The 16,123-nt window shown below is 54.7% G+C and overlaps 1 protein-coding gene across 2 annotated transcripts in view; it reads left to right on the top strand.

Annotated features, from left to right (window-relative positions):
* The window catches only part of SLC29A3 (solute carrier family 29 member 3), a 41,904-nt gene extending 26,260 nt beyond the window's left edge, over window positions 1-15,644 (top strand). For both annotated transcript variants that reach the window (XM_077778634.1, XM_077778635.1), the window contains exons 4-6: window positions 4,388-4,614; window positions 8,760-8,922; window positions 13,393-15,644. In XM_077778634.1, the coding sequence (XP_077634760.1) occupies window positions 4,388-4,614; window positions 8,760-8,922; window positions 13,393-14,047 (1,045 nt within the window). In that variant the 3' untranslated portion in view covers window positions 14,048-15,644. The remainder of the gene's footprint in view (window positions 1-4,387; window positions 4,615-8,759; window positions 8,923-13,392) is intronic.
* Window positions 15,645-16,123: the final 479 nt, after the last annotated feature.

The raw sequence follows: 16,123 nt of genomic DNA, 5'->3' as shown, positions 1-16,123 counted from the left end.
AAGGAGGTGGTGACGAAGGTCTAGGTCTGTAGTGGGGACGGTGGACAGCCCAGGTGGCCACCCTCCCGAAGTCAGGCCGGGAGCTGACTCAGGAGGCTTGGCATTACAGGGCACCCCTCCAGAAGGTCCAGCCCACCCTAGGACCTGCCCTTGCCTTTCTCCTGCCTCCAGGACAGGGTCAAGGGCAATGTGGGGAATGCTCACAGGCCTCCGTCTGTTTCTGGGTTGTGGGAAGATGGTTTGGGGCTAAGCTCTTTTTTATTTAATGTGCGAGATTGAAATGTCTCCTTTTTTCCCCTCCTGGAGAACCCTCGCTTTCTCTGACTGGCTCATCCATAATCTCCAAGTGTTTTATTATGTTAAATCTACGGCATCATAAATACTTATGAGGAGGATTTACATTTGAGAGTCTTATGAAGAAATCAGTCCCCTGGGGTCCCAAACCCTCGTGAGCAGGGAGGTGGGGAGCTGTCAGCCCTCTCAAAGAATCTCATATTAACGTGGCTGCACCAGGGTTCCGGGGCTGAAGCGGTCACCCGGGCCAGCCCCTGTCCCAGAGCAGGACCACTGACTGGAGGGCGACGTTTGCCCAGACTTTCCCTACAGTCCCCACGGCATCGCCGTCCCCTGGGCCACGCTCCCGGCCGAGGTGGAAGAAGCAGGCTGAAGCCGGCATGCCCCCATTAGTGCGTGTGAGGTGGGCTTCCTGCTGCATGTTTCGTAGAGCTGGATGGGCATTGAAAATAGCCCCAGACAAGATCCCTGAGGTCCCGGGGCCCAGGGGTGAGGCTCAGGAGGAGAAAGGGTCCATGTGGCAGGTAATTTGCAGGCCAGGAGGAAGCCTGTGCAGGTCAGGGGCCTACAGGGGCCACAGAGCAGAGCAGGGGACTGCATTGCTCTTGTCCTGAATTTGGCATTTACCTCCTTGTCGCCCACTCTTCCCTTGGCTGCCCGCCCTGGGGGTGCTGGGGGAGAAGTCCCCCAGCTCTCTCCAAAGCCACCTTCCTGTTGGGACAACTAATTACTTGGTTGTGACAGGCCCCAGAAGCCCCTGTGATGTTATCAGTATTCCCGGGGTGGACTTCATCTTCTCCGGGTCCAGGAGGAGATGGTTAGAGGCAGAGTGGGTCAAGAAGCAGAGAGCCACCGGGCGTCAGGCCCAGCGTGAGAGCCTCCCTGCACTGCCAGGAGCCCTTGCCTGTCTGTGTGTCCAATGGAGCCTCACCAGTGCCTCCCGGGCCCTGTGCCCGCCCTGAGCGGGCGGGAGAACAAGACAGATCACTGTCTCCTCATGTCTCCCAGGCTGCCCTGGGCCTTCTGGCCCCAAAGATCTGTTAACGCTTTTTGGCATTGGCCCCCAGCCTCTCTCTCCACTTGATTTCCTTAATATCTATAACTGTAAACTGGAATATTATCTTGACCCAGGCCGTGTGCCCTGGCTAGCTCTTATCTTTGGGATGTTGGGGCAGCTCCAGCTGCTGGGAGAGGGTGGAGGGCACTGTGACAAGGCCGAGTGTGTAGAACTACCCTGAGCATCTGAGATAAGGCCTGACCACCAGCCTCCGGGGCACCTGGTGTGCACTTACCCTCGATACCCTGGGCCCCCAGGGCCCAAGTGCCCTACTGGCTGCCTGCCAGCTCCCGCCCAGGGTTAGGCCCCTGCAGACCCCGGGAAGATGCACTTGGTGTTGGGCTCCCCAAAAGCAGCCCCTGGAACAGGGATTTAAGTGAGAGGAGTTTACTTGGGAAGTGAAGGTAGGAGAATGGAGAAGGGGTGGGGGGAGGGGAAGGCCACTAACAAAGGGTGCCTGGTGGTGTTCTATCAAACCAGCTCCCAGAGAGTGACGCAGCTTGACACCTCTGAGGGTGAGGGAGCTGGGGTACTTACCCTCCCACTTCCCCATCATTGGTTGAAAGCTGCTCTTGGGGGGTGTTAATTACCTGTCACTTGCAGCCTGCTTCCTGGTAGAGGGGGCCACACAGGTGGAGTTTCTGACCGTGCTGCTCCTCAGCTAGAAACCCTGAGGTGCCTCTTGGTGCTCGTTGGTACTTTGGTAATAAAGAGTAGTGACACGAAAAGGGTTTTCTCATTCTTTACCTGGAAAATTAAAGTCACGTCTACCTCCGCACATTGTCAGGTCTAGGAGATCACATGCGTCCCCCGGGCTCTCCTCTTGCACCGTCCCTGGGCTCTGTGTGTGTCTGCCTGGCTTCATCCCAAATGTGGTCTTTCTCCATGTAGCCGGCCAGGTGGTTGCCAGCCACCCCCAGCACGGTCATGGCAGAGACTGCACTTCTCTCCACCTCTCAGTCCTGGGAAGGACTGACTGGCCCTGCCTGGCTCACGCGCTAATCCCTAACCCAGCGCAGCGGCCGGTGGCATGGGACACTCCAGTCACCCCAGACCCAGTCATCATGTGTCCATCATTTGTGGCTGGGTCAGTGTGGACAATATGGCGGGCCACCTCTCCAGAACAACTTGGCGGAAGGAAGAGAGTTCTTCGGATAAGGGATGCTGGCAAGCTAAGCCTGCACTCCAACTCTGTACCCTACTCCGGGGATCAAGTCTTGGCACTTACTAGGTGGACAGGGCCTTCCAGGAGAGGGCTCCGCTTCCCTCCAGTGTCTGCTCCCAATCTCACCTGCGGCCAGAGGCCATTTCAGTTCCCTGAATGTGCCATGCTCGCTCTCTCCCCAAGACCTGTGCGCTCACATCCTGACACGCCTTATACTCCAGCTTAGGCACCCCCAAAACACTGTGTGGCACCCAGGGTGGGTTTTGTGCCCCTCGGACGTGCCCAGGATGCCCTGGGGCCCTCCCGATGGAGCAGCGCACACTGAAACAAAATGCCTGTCCCTTGTCTGTCCTGTGTCCAGGTCACACAGCACAGGGCTTGACACACAGTGGTTGCCTCGACACACATCTGTGGAATGAACACACCAGGGAGAATGTGTGTTAGCAGGCGGCCCCTGGCTGAGGCTCCGCACACCTGGGTTCTCATCCTCGCTCCCCACAGGCTCACGCCGCGACCTTGAACTGCCTGTGCATTTCCTGGGGCTCCCCTCTGCCCCTTACAAAGCAGAGGCGGCACCTGGTCTCCCTCTAGCGAGGATCAGAAAAAACTCAGGTTAGCCTGGGGCCACAAAAGCACTTGAAAAATCCTTGCTTCTCATGCTCATCATTTCACACCTATTTATTTACATATATATATATTTTTTTTTTTTCCCTTTCAGGTCTTTCTTTTTTATTTAAAAAAAAAAAAAACCCTGTGTATAACAAATCTGGCTTTTCTCCCGGCCCCCACCCACTGGTTAAGAAGGAAAATTAACCAAACATCCAATCCGGCTTAAAGCTTAGTCTAATCTGATGATTTAAACAGCCCCTTTAGAGGATACTCTCCCTGGAATAAAAATGTGCAGTTTCTCAGAGAGCCAGTCTTCTCTGCTCTCCCTTCAGGGCAGTGCCTGGGCAGTTGGGAGCTAGGAGGAGTGTATGGTTTACATCACAGGTGTGGGGTTGGGGTCCCGCCCTGGGCCGCACTAGCCTGGGGTCCGCTGCTGCCCATGACCACTGAGACCGTCCCAGGAGAATCCTTCGGTTCTGGACCACCCACATTTCCTTCCTTCCAGGGATGTGGTGGAGTGTCATTCTGAGAACACAGACTAGAGCCAGACCCCCTGGGGTCGCAGCCCCATGACCTTGAGCAAGTTCTTCATCATCTCTGACCTCAGTTTCCTGCCCTGGGGGTACAGGATGGGACAGAGGGCCTGTCTGGTCTGGCGTGCAAGACAGCATGTAGAAAACATGTTGAAGAGTACTTGGCACAAATTAAGCACTATCTTGGTGATTGCTGTAGGATGATGATGATGTTCTGCCCTTCTCCCTCCTCCTCTCGCTGCTCAGCTTTGGGAGAAGGAAGCCCGAGGGTGGGTGCTTCATGGAAACATTAGACAAAGCCAGTGGGAGCTCAGCCCTATGGTGGGGGAGCAGGGGCTCTCCTTGAGAGCCCCCAAGTCCTATCTTTGAACCTCACAGCAAGATGAAAAGAAGCAATATCCACTGAGCATTTCCCCTGAGCTGATATGACCCCTTGCCCTCTGCACCCTCCCCTCTGGAGAGCCACATAACCACCCCTCCAGGTGGATCCATTCTCCTCCCTGGTATGCAGATGCAGAAGCCAAACCAGAGCAGTTGAGTCACTGGCCCATGGCCACACAGCTAGCAAGCCAGGAAGGCAGGACTCAGGCCCAGGCCTCCAGGCTGCAGAGTGGGCCATCCCAGCCACCGAGCTGACCTGCTTCCCTTAAGAACCTTCACCAGCCTTGGCCTGGCCGGGGAGGCCCCGAACCCCTAACCGCCTAACCACTTCTGGCATCCCCACTCCAGGGTTCCGATCCGCGTCCGTGTGCTGGCCTCACTGGCCGTCATGCTGGCCGTCTTCTTGGTGATGACCGTGCTAGTGAAGGTGGACACCTCCTCGTGGACCTTTGGCTTCTTTGCCGTCACCATTGTCTGCATGGCCCTCCTTAGCGGCACCTCCACCATATTCAATAGCAGTGTCTTCGGCATGACTGGCTCCTTCCCCATGAGGAATTCCCAGGCACTGATATCAGGTGAGAGCGGGGCTCCGGGCAGCCAAGCTGGTGGGTCCCCCGGGGATCTTGCAGAAGAGCCACAGGGGAGCATGCAGTGGCCCTTCCAGAAAAGAAAACGAGTGTTAGCTATGTTTCCACTGTCTATTATTGGGTAACAAAGCACCCCAAAACTTAGTGGCTTCAAACACTAACGGTCATTTCTCTGGCCCCCAATCTGTGATCTGGGCAGGAGTCAGCAGGGACTGCCCTCCTCTGATCCACACGGCATCGGTCGACATCCACAGGGCTCAAGGACCCACTCCCGAGGAACTCAGCCAGGCCTGGGGCTGGGGTCGGGCCTCCTTTCTGGCAGGACCTCAGGAAGGCTGTGTGGCCTTCCCCAAGGCCATTTAGGGCCACATCTACCCTAGCCACGAGCCCACCTGGATTTGAGGAGAGGGGACGCAGACCCACATGTGTTAGCAGAACATGAAAATCATCCTATAAGGAGAGCAGGTGGGAGGGAAGCCAGTTGCAGCCAATTTTGACAAAAACGTGTGCCTACCGAGCACATCTCCTGAGACCGCACCCCTCTCTTCCCTTCCTCCTCATCCCTGTGCCTTCTGTTTCCTCCCTCTTTCCTCTTCCTTCCTCTTCACTTCTCCGCCTTTTCTTCCTTTCTCATTTTATAGAAGACCTATGTGCCAGGGATTCAAAGATGCACAAGAGCCAGCCTCTCAGGAGCTGATAGCCTGCCTGGCAAATAAACACCTCCATTACCTTGAACTTTGGCATCCTTTGGGGACGCAGATGCGTGACTCGGGCCAACCCTTTGGCTGAACTTTGATGCTGATCCTAAGCCTGTCGCCCAGGCCTCAGCCGCTCTGCTCCCTTGCTCAGATGTCCCAACAAGATAAAAAGGAGGTGGGTCAGTAAGAATCTGTGCTTTTGCAGAAGGCCACCGGCCCTTAACGAAGGCTCAGCGGCTCTGTGCAGCATCTGGCCACGTCCCTGTTGTGTGAAGGAATGCTGTAAACATTTGCCCAGCCGAGGAGAATTTCACAGAGTCTGCTCTGTATCCGTTAGTTAATAATGCCAGGCTGTATGTGGCAGAGATGACAAATACCTGGGCAAGTGTGTGTCCCTTCTCCATGCCCACGCCAGTGCCAGACATCACTAATAGATCCGCATCTTTCCTCCTGAGACTCTGAACCCTTCTCAACTCACCCACTAGAGGTGTTCCTGCACCAGATCAGAGTTCTGATCACATCAGATCAGATGTGAGCCCAAGTCTGTTTGCCATTTTTGACACAAGATTCTCTATCCTGGGAAAGCCCTGGGCCTAAGGTAAACTAAAGGGGACCTATTGCTAAGTTTCCTTCTTTTTTTTTTTTAATATTTATTTTTGAGAAAAAGAAAGAGAGTGCACAAGCAAGGGAGGGGCAGAGAGAGAGGGAGACACAGAATCCGAAGCAGGATCCAGGCTCCAGGCTGTCAGCACAGAGCCCTACACAGGGCTTGAACTCACGAACCATGAGATCATGACCTGAGCCAAAGTCAGATGCCACCCAGGCATCCCTATTGTTAAGTCTCTTGAATATAATCAAGATGCCCCTAGCAGTGCTTCAAGAAGGACATGCCTAGCCTGAGGGCAATGGCCCTGAGCATTGGATTTAATCTCTTTTGTCACCAGAGTCTCCCAGAGGAGGCCTTGTCCCTTCCTCTCCCGCCATCCTGCAAGGGGCCTTTCAGGTACATCTGGCCACCTGTGAATCTTCTAGAAAAGGGGACTCTCCTATGAATTTTTCAGAAAGTCCATTTTTGAAGAAGTGGAGAATTCTGGTATACAGCCTTCAATATCAATTACCTTGGGCCCTAATCCGGTATCCTCGCTCTGCGGGGGCCCCATCGGGTGCCCCTGGCCCCGGGAAATCGGGGGTGGCCCGTCTCCCAGAGACCCCACCACCACCCCACCCGCCCCTGTCATTTTTCGTCCAGAGGAGCCCATCTGTGAATTCTGTGTGTGTATTGGCATCTGAGGAAGAATTCATTTGTTTTGTACTGGTATTTTTTTTAAGCCCCTCATTTGCATGTATTTCCATAACTGATGAGATAAAAGTAGGGAGTCATGAAAGATGAGCTCCCGGAGGCCTGGTTTGTTGTTGATGATAATATTGTAAATTCCCTACAAGTTGGGGAGAGAGAGGGAAATCAATAGGCAGTGATGTTAAGATCTCTTCCTCGGGGCAGCCGGCAAGTGTCTCACTAAAGTTTAGCTCCGGTTCGTACAAAACACCCAGGTGGGGATTACAGCTTCTCCGAAGTTGGCACCCTCTTGGCAAGGGGTTTACCCCGTCGTTGCTGCTTTGATGTAGGAAGGACAGAAATAGCCAAACGCTTCCTTGGGAATCTGAGAGGATTTACACGGCATGTGTCTGGGCCAGGCACCGTTTCAAATGCCTAGTGCGTAATAACCCTTTTTTATCTTTGTGACAGCCCTTTGAGGTGGGTATGCCTAGCATCCCCGTTTTACAGATGAGGAAATGGAGGCACAGACAGATTCCATGACTTACTGCAGGCCACGCAGCCGGAAGTGGTAGAACCAGTGTTGGACTCAGATGTTCTGGTTCCGGAGTCTGTACCCTTCACTGTGTTAACTTCCGTTTCTTGGCCACCCTTTCAAATCCCAGCGTCTGGCCCGCCCAGGCTAGTAAAGCTCACGCTGAGGTTAGGGAGAAAGGCTCGTCCATCAGGGCAATGGGCTGTTCCCTGCAGAGCCACAGAGGTATCGGGCAGAGTGTGGGCGAGGCCCTAAACTGTCCCTCTCAACGCCTGCTCTGTGCAGCAGTGGGCAGAAAAGTGCCCCCTGGGCAGAGTCTGTGGCAGTGACGGCGCTGCCCACGCCCATAGCGACCAGCTTGCTGCTTGCTTTATGCAGTCAGCACCTTCCTGCCTCCTTGAGGGTCCATATCCCGATCCTCTGTTATGGGCAGTCTCATTCGTTCAGCCAGGCAGTGTGCCATAGCCACCAGGCGAGCTTTAGCCCCTTTTTCTAGGCAAGTCAACAGGGGCAGAGAGGGGCAGATGACATGCAGACAACGCACAACATGTATAACCTCTGACCCTTGACCAGACAGGTTGACTCCCCATGGTTGTGAGGTTGCACCAAAAAGTGAGGCACCTCCCCTGCCTCCCAGAAGTGACTGCATGGCTGTGGCAAGGAAGGGGGCTGGCACTTGTTGAAAGCTTACTCGGTGTCGGGCCCTTTCCAAACAGCATCTCACTGAGTCCTCAAAGCAGCTCTGCAAGGCAGGTGTGGTTATTCCCATTTTACAGATGAGCAAACTGTGGCCCCGAGGAGTCACGTGAGCCCCCAAGTCACAGCGAGCCCCCAAGCAGCAGGGTCAAGGGTCAGATGTGCATCCATTTAGCTCTAGGACCCATGGGGCCACTAAGATGTGCTGCCTCTTGGTAGCAGTGAATGGTGGTGGCACATAGTCACACGGGTCACAGGTCAAAGCCCTTGGCAGGAGAGAACATTCCAGCTGGTCGGGCGGCTGCATGCACATGAGTGAACGTGAGTGTGTGCATGTAAAAGTGTGATAGTATAGGAATGTGTTTGCATGTGAGAGTCTATGTGCGGAAGTGTGAGCATGTGTGCACATGGGCGCACAGCTGCAATGGGGTACGAGGTCAGTTCCATGAGCTCACGGGGGTCGGAGGGGGTGGCACGGGAGATCTGGGACCACGAGGTCTCCCTGGATGGGATGGTGCCACTCAGCAGCAGTGTGCTAGGACGGTCCCTGAACCCCCTTCCCCATTTGGTGGATGGTTTGGGCCGAGGGCACAGGAGGGAAGCTCTGTGAGATGCCCACCCACCTCTGTGAAACTAAAACTTCTGACCCCGACAGATGGGCAGTAAAGAGCAATGGAGGGTCGAAGGTCAGAGGTGAAACTTTGGAGGGCACTGGCTGCCTGAGGCTACAGGAACCTGGACCAGGGACCCGACATCCCACACCGTCTTTGGGTCAGTGCTCAGGCTGCCCAGCCGCTGCGAGCAGCAGCCGGCTCTCTCGGCAGGGGGACTTTTATCTTGGCTCCATTAAGCCTGAGCAGAGAGGGGGCAGGCCTGGGACCTGGACCCGGAGGGTGCACCCACCCCGACCTTCTCGCACTCTCCGCAGGAGGAGCGATGGGGGGCACCATCAGTGCCGTGGCCCTGCTGGTGGACCTGGCGGCGGCCAGCGACGTGACAGACAGCGCGCTGGCCTTCTTCCTGACCGCGGACGTCTTCCTCGGGCTCTGCGTGGGGCTCTACCTGCTGCTGCCGCGGCTGGAGTACGCCAGGTGAGGCCGCCCTGGCCCCTCCGCGCCGTCCCCCAGCCGGGCTTCTGCCTTTATGTGGTCTGCCCGCGGTCTTCCACCAGCCAAGCGGGTGGCGGGGTCGTTTTCTCTTACTGCCACCTCCCCGCTGTGGGGAGAGCCCCTCTCCTCCCCGCCCCCACCCCGTGGGCAGAAATCCTGTGGGTTTGGTTCAGGGCCACCCCGGTTCATAGTTGTTGCTCCATGAATGGGCCTGGCCAGTGGATGCAGGTGGGCGGCTTTGTGCGGCCTGCCTCCCCGCCCGGCTGGACGGGACACCAGGTGATGGCAGTGACAGTGACGTAGAACAGCTCCACGCGCCCAGCGCCCGCGCTGCCTCCGCCTTGTGCTCGGCCCAGCCTGGTGGGCCGTCTCTCATCCGGGGCTCATGCACCTGTCCCTCGAAGGGCGCAGTACCATGGTTTATCACGACTGTCCCCATTCTCACATGAGGCACCTGGCTCCGAGAAGCTGAATTTCTTGCCTGAGTCCCACAGCTGGTCAGAATCAGGGCATAAACCTGACTCCAAACCTGCATTTGATCCACTCTCTCCCCCGGCCTCTCTCCACCCTGCGGGACCTCTTGACTTATTCAGTCCTTCTCAGCTTTCTCTTTCTCCCTTTTTCTTTTCATTTCTTTTTTAAAACCCCAACTTTATTTACTTATTTATTTGAGAGAGAGAGAAATCATATACACAAGAAAAGGGGGAGAGAGAGACAGAGACAGAGACAGAGAGAGAGAGAGAGGGAGAGGGAGAGAGAATCACAAGCAGGCTCCACAGTCAGTGCAGAGCCTGATGCGGGTCTCAAACCGATGACCCTGGGATCATGACCTGAGCCCAAATCAAGAGTCAGATGCTCAACCGACTGAGCCCCTCAGGCACCCTCCCCTTTTTTCTTCCTGCTGCTCTTTGAAAAACGACCCTTAACTTTTTCTCAGATTTTATGCTTTTCAAGGCATTTTCATGTCTATTAGCTTATTTGATATGGGAGAGACAGGAATTGTTTTCCCCATTCTCTGGGTAAAGAAACTGAGGCAGAGAAGGCCGGGAGCCGCCAGTGGCCCCACAGTGTAGGAACTGGCATCCACTTTGTGGGGTGGCACTGAGCTAAGCAGTTAACACATGTGTTTCTTTTCTTCATTCATTATGTGTGACAACTGTGTGCAGTTGTTACTGCCCTCCCTCATTTCACAGAGTGAGTAAACTGAGGCTTTGGCAAGTTAACAGATATGCCCACGTTGCTCACCTGGTGAATCCCAGGCTGGGGTTTGAACCCAGATTTATTCCCATAGCTGTGCCTTTGCACTACGTCAGGCTGCATCCCCAGCTTGTGACTGCAAGGGTCTTTCGTCACCACTCCTTCCTCCTGTCCCCCTGAGAAAAAGTCTCCTCAGTAACCCCCGGATCCCCCTGCCTTCACCAGAGCCTGCCGAGGCACATGTTGCTTTCTCCAGTTAGAGGACTGATATCACTTCAGGGCTCAGTGGCCCCAGGGGGATGCATGGGGACCCAGTGCCCTCACACTGTGTGTCCTGGGTGACTTTGGACCCGGAGCCTGCCCACCCCCTCTGCAGCACCTTCAGGGCCGTCATCAAAAGTTACCTAGTTGTGCTGCATGGCGACGTCCCTGTGATCCTGAGGCCTGGCCAGCTCACTGCCCCCAATACCACATCCACTGCCCAACACCCTGTGGCTGCTGATTGATTGATTTTTGAGTCACAGAATGGACGGAGGCAGGTGCCTCCCAGCAGCTGTTTCCCCACATCCTGTTTCTCGGGGTTTCGCCTGGGTCTGTTTCCAGTGTGGTGCCCAGTCTCCCCTGTTTGCCTGGGATGGAAAGGGTTCCCACGATGAGGGGCTTTTGGTGCCCAAACCAGGATGGTCTTGGCCAACAGGGACCTTTGGCCACCCTCATTTCCAGTCTCACGTGGGCGGGCCAAAGTCCTTTCCGGCTGGGCCTGTGAGACAGGGAACGCCCAAGGGCTACCTCGTCCCCATGGAAGCTTCTCTTTCTTTGCTGACTACAACTTTGGTCAAGACTTCCAGGTTTACAGAAACACATGTGAGATTGGAGCTTTGGAGAGGGCTGTGCTCCTGGAGCTGCTTGGACAAAATCGTAGTTAAAAGGGAGCCCACGGGTGCTGTCCACAGGAGGAACGGAGCCGCAGGGCAGTGTGGGATATTGCTGGCCAGGGGAGTGGGCAGGAGACAGATCTGAAAGAACTTAATGAGGAAGAGCTTGGACCAGAGGAACTTGGCGCAGAGCTTCCCCAGAGCTGACTGAAGGCTGGGACCTGCTGCTGACTAGAGGAGGAAGTAAGAAAACTCCTTTCCCTAAATAGTGATTGTGAAACAAGACAGAGTTCAAGGCTGCAGTGCGCAGCTCAGCATCACATGGAAATGTGACTTGGAGGAGGGACCATCCCACCAATTCACTTGTTATCTGTAGGCACTTAGCATGGGCGGACCGGCAGGAAGCTCTGAAGCTCGTGGCTCCGTTGGACGGAGGAGGAAACTGAGCCCAGAGAAGGAGTACCTGGCCTAACGTCACATGGGGAGACAGCAGTAGGGCTGAAATCAGAGCCAGCTGTTACCAGGCGACTGTTCTCCCAGCCCCACACCAAGTCTTCTGTTTGACGTGTGATCATGTAGTCAGCCTATGTCTCCCGGCTTTCAGACACGGGAGGCCCAGAGAGGTTGAGTGACTCGGGCAAGGTTACACAGCAAGACAGCAAGGCCAGGTGACCCAAGCCTTCTCTACTTTGGTCAGAGGAGCAGAAATTGAAACTATTGATAATATTCAGTGTTGAGGATATGAGGGGAAAGACATCTTTATAGGCTTATTAGTTACAATTGTGTTTTGAAGGGTTACCCTGGGCCTGGAAATTTAGCTGGAAACCAGCAAACATGGTCCTTGCCCCAAGGAGCTGTCTTTTAGTGAAGGAGCCAGATGATAAACCGGTAAACACATCCAATGATTATAAATTATGGTCAGTTTTTTTAAAGAGACAGATGATCACATAGCGATTAAAGGGACAGGTTACTATCAATAGGGTGGGTGAGTGGGACAGAGCAGAGATAGATTGTTCCTACCTATTTGGAGAGCAATTTACTGATATCTATCAAAATGTTAAGGGTACAAACCTTTTGATCCAGAAGTTCCTCTTCTAGAAATTTGCTCTACTGAAATACTAACCTACACACGCAATGATGTATGTATAGGATCGTTCATCGCACTGGGATTAGCAAGAGAGAGAAATTGGAGCTAACCTAAATGTCCATCAGTAGGGGAGCAGTTAAATTGTGTGTCTACACAATGAAGTGTTGTGAGCTACACAGCAGAGAGGCATCGAGTCACGTGTCTCCATGTTAAAGACAAGCCACAAGATCTTGTTCTTGAGTCATGCATAATTTATTTAGGAATTGTCCTGTTACAGAAAGTTTTGCAATGTGTATAGTTGGATCCCACTTTTGCTTAAAAGAAATGGAACTGGAGGGGGTGCCTGGGTGGCTCAGTCAGTTACACGTCTGACTTCGGCTTAGGTCACAATCTCATGGTTCGTGGGTTCGAGCCCCGCATCAGGCTTTGGGCTGACAGCTCGGAGCCTGAAGCCTGCTTCGGATTCTGTGTCTCCCCCTCTCTCTGCCCCTCCCCACTCACACTCTGTGTCTCTGTCAAAAATAAATAAACATTAAAAAAAAAAAAGAAATTGAACTAGGAGCCAGGTGCGTGTGAGGGTGGGGGTCTACACACCCACGGAATTACAGACACCAGGATTTTAGCCATCAGTGCCTCAGGCCAGAGGTGGGAGTTCTCATTCTACTCTGTCGTTTTTCTTCTGTGTTATTTGGGTTTATTGCATCAAGCGTGTGTTATTTTTAGAAATTAAAAAAAATTAATTGTTTTTAATTTTTTTTTTAATGTTTATTTTGAGAGAGAATGAGAGACAGCATGAGCAGGGGAGGGGCAGAGAGAGAGGGAGACACATAATCCAAAGCAGCTCCTGGCCCCGAGCTGTTAGCACAGAGCCTGATGTGGGGCTCAAACTCATGATCCCTGAGATTGTGACCTGAGCTGAAGTCAGACACTCAACCGACTGAGCCACCCAGGCGCCCCTAAAAATTTATATTTTAAAATGCTCTTTTATCTCCACTTCTCCACAGCAAAACAAAAACAGTGGCTTACCAGGTGGTGATCGGGGGTGCTTTCTTCTGTCCCTGCTCGTGACGTGGCCACCAGCCTTTTGGGCAGCACCAGGAGAGACAGGGAGTGTGTAGGCCCCCCCTCTGGCCACCCTGAAATGTATATGTCATCAGAGTGCATCCGAGGCTGCCGGCCCTCCTGGGCTGAGGCCTTACGCACCAGGCCTGTAGGCCCCCTGCCTTGCCCCTGGAAGTCCCGGGTGACCCTGCTCTTGGGGGCCCTCTGACCACGAGCCCTGTCCCCCCGCAGGTTCTACCTGAGGCCTGTCTGGCCGGCCCATGTGTTTTCCGGTGAAGAGCAGCCACCCCAGAACTCACCCAGCGTCCCCGCAACGGCGCTCGGATCCAGCGAGTCCTCCATCCCGCCCCTCCGCCCCATCCTGAAGAAGACAGCCGGCCTGGGCTTCTGTATCATCTACCTCTTCTTCATCACCAGCCTTATCTTCCCCGCCATCTCCACCAACATTGAGTCCCTGGACAAGGGCTCGGGCTCGCCGTGGGCCACCAAGTTCTTCGTCCCCCTCACCACCTTCCTCCTGTTTAACTTTGCTGACTTGTGTGGCCGGCAGGTCACGGCCTGGCTTCAGGTGCCGGGGCCCAGAAGTAAGGTGCTGCCCGGGCTGGTGCTCCTCCGGACCTGCCTCCTCCCCCTCTTCGTGCTCTGCAACTACCAGCCCCGCGTCCGCCTGCACACGGTGGCCTTCCGGTCCGACCTCTACCCGGTGCTCTTCACCTCCCTGCTGGGGCTCAGCAACGGCTACCTCAGCACCCTGGCTCTCATGTACGGGCCCAAGATCGTGCCCAGGGAGCTGGCCGAGGCCACGGGGGTGGTGATGTCCTTTTACGTGTGCTTGGGCTTGGTACTCGGCTCGGCCTGCTCTGCCCTGCTCGTGCACCTCATCTAGAAGCGGGTGATGGCAAGAACCTCGGTGCCGTGTGACCCTTGGGAGCCTCGGGGAGGTGGGGAGCAGCCCAGCGGGCTGGGGCAGTGTGCAGCGTGGGGCTGCGGCTGGGCTCGGGACAGGGCACAGGACACCCAGGCCCCGCCTCCCCTCCGGGCGCACATCCCAGACACTTTAAAGAACTCTCCTGAGACCTTTGGAAAAGAACCAAAAGACAGCAGAATGGGGCACAGGTACAGTAGTTACGTGGTAGCACAGCAGCCGTGCCCAGAGCTGCCGGTTACAGTTCATCTTGCTTCATAGCCTCTTCTGAACTTTGTTGCCAGTTTGAGTCTGAGCTGTTACCAAGGCCAGTGGCAAAACTGGACCATGGGCCCTTGCCTGTCCCAGACTTTGTCCCTCCAGCGGACAGCAAGATGTGACAATTCCCAGTCCTCCCTATCCGGGGGGTTCCCCTGGAATGGCCAGTTCTAGGCCCGAGACGCAAGGCTGTGCAAACCCCTGCTTTCTGTGGGTGAGAGAGCACCCACCAACCAGCTGGGAGACCCCAGAGAGACAGGAACCCTTCATTCCCTAAGCTTGGGCTCCAGAAGTCATCCCTGTACTAGGGACGGAGGATGTCAGGCCTGCGTCTTCAAACAAGAATCCTTAAAGTGGTCTCTGGCTTGTGTCAGGGTGGGATCTTTCAAATGTCTGTGTTTGCAACATGTCAGGGCCATCGGTTCAAGGGCATTATGAATCGCTGGATATTTAATGAAAGCCTGATTGGCGGCTGTCTTACTTGGGTTCTTGGCAGGAAACAGCTACTCAAATCGATTTGAAGAGTAGGTGTAGGGATCCTGAGGGCTTGTGTTTTACATCCCAGATGTCAGGGGTGGGGGGTAGGGGGCAGACCCAGCCCACCGTGACCCACGGGAGGTATGACTTCCTCAGTGCTTCTCTCCCTCCCATCTCCTCGAAGCTCCTGTGGACTGAACCACAGCCACAAAGCAGGCAGAGAGGTAGAGCCTGGGCTGGAAGGGCTGAACATGTTCCGAGTGGGGCACCCAGCCTCTCTCGCTTTCATAGATTTACTTATTCACATCAGTACAGCCCTGAAGCTTTGGCCAGCAGCGCTAGGGGCTGGTTTGTCCTGGTTTATCCCGGAGAGCTGTGTATTTTTGAAGCTGTTGTTTCAAAGGGCGACCCTCAGATCGTGCGACCCCCACATGATCTTCTGACATGAGTAGTAACTTGCAGTTTACATTTCTTCCGGTTCCTTGAAGGCTTCTGCAGGGCTGTTCCTTGGGGGCGCAGGCTGGCTTGGGAATCAGAGGGAAAGGAACTAGACCAGATTGGGAGTTCTTTCTGGAGAGAGTCGTGCAGAGAGAACAGAGCTTGCACCCCAAGAAGCAGCAATCCCGGGAGCCGTAAATCAGCCTGCTCCTTCGCCGAAGGGCTCGGGCACCGTGGTGTCCTGCAGACAGCCGACTGGCCAGGGAAACAGCCAGTAATCCACGGGGTGGAGAATGAAAATAGACACCCTTGAAAGGTTTGCTGAAACTTGATATCTTGAAAAAATAGTGGTTTTAACTAAAAATAAATTCTCCCGTCTCCCCGCCCCTTGCAGAAGCCTGAGATCTCTCTCTCTCTCCCTTGGGTTTTTTCACCAACTTTAATGCTGGTTGTCATTTGGGGCAGCGGTCTGGGTGGTAACTCATCACAACCTCAGGTGCTTTACAGATGGGTGGCATGTCTGTTTTAAAGTAGATCAGCCGCCTCTGAGCTTGGAGATGGAGACCCCTGGGAGCAAACAAGTTGTGGGGGCCTTGCAGGCTCAACTGAAGGGAGTCCATTTTCAGAAGTTGAAGAGGTGTCCCTGTTAGGGAAGTGATGTGAAATGAGTGCAAAGCACAGGGGCAAGAGGGTGGCCGGCTGCGAGGATGCAGCCCTGGGGGGCACGGGGCACATGCCGGCGGGAGGAGGCATCGGCTGCTTGGCTGGTGGGAATCATCCAGACTTGGGCTTGCTGTTCTTTGTTGCCCACCTTAGTAGGCACCTTACAGAGGATCCTTCCTTCCCGGGCAGGGAGGAAGGAAA

This window comes from Crocuta crocuta, unplaced genomic scaffold (genome assembly GCF_008692635.1).
Source record: "Crocuta crocuta isolate KB4526 unplaced genomic scaffold, BGI_CrCroc_1.0 scaffold167, whole genome shotgun sequence".
NCBI lineage: Eukaryota > Metazoa > Chordata > Mammalia > Carnivora > Hyaenidae > Crocuta > Crocuta crocuta.
The sequence above is the reverse complement of the archived record's forward strand: the minus strand, read 5'-3'. Positions and strand labels throughout refer to the sequence as shown.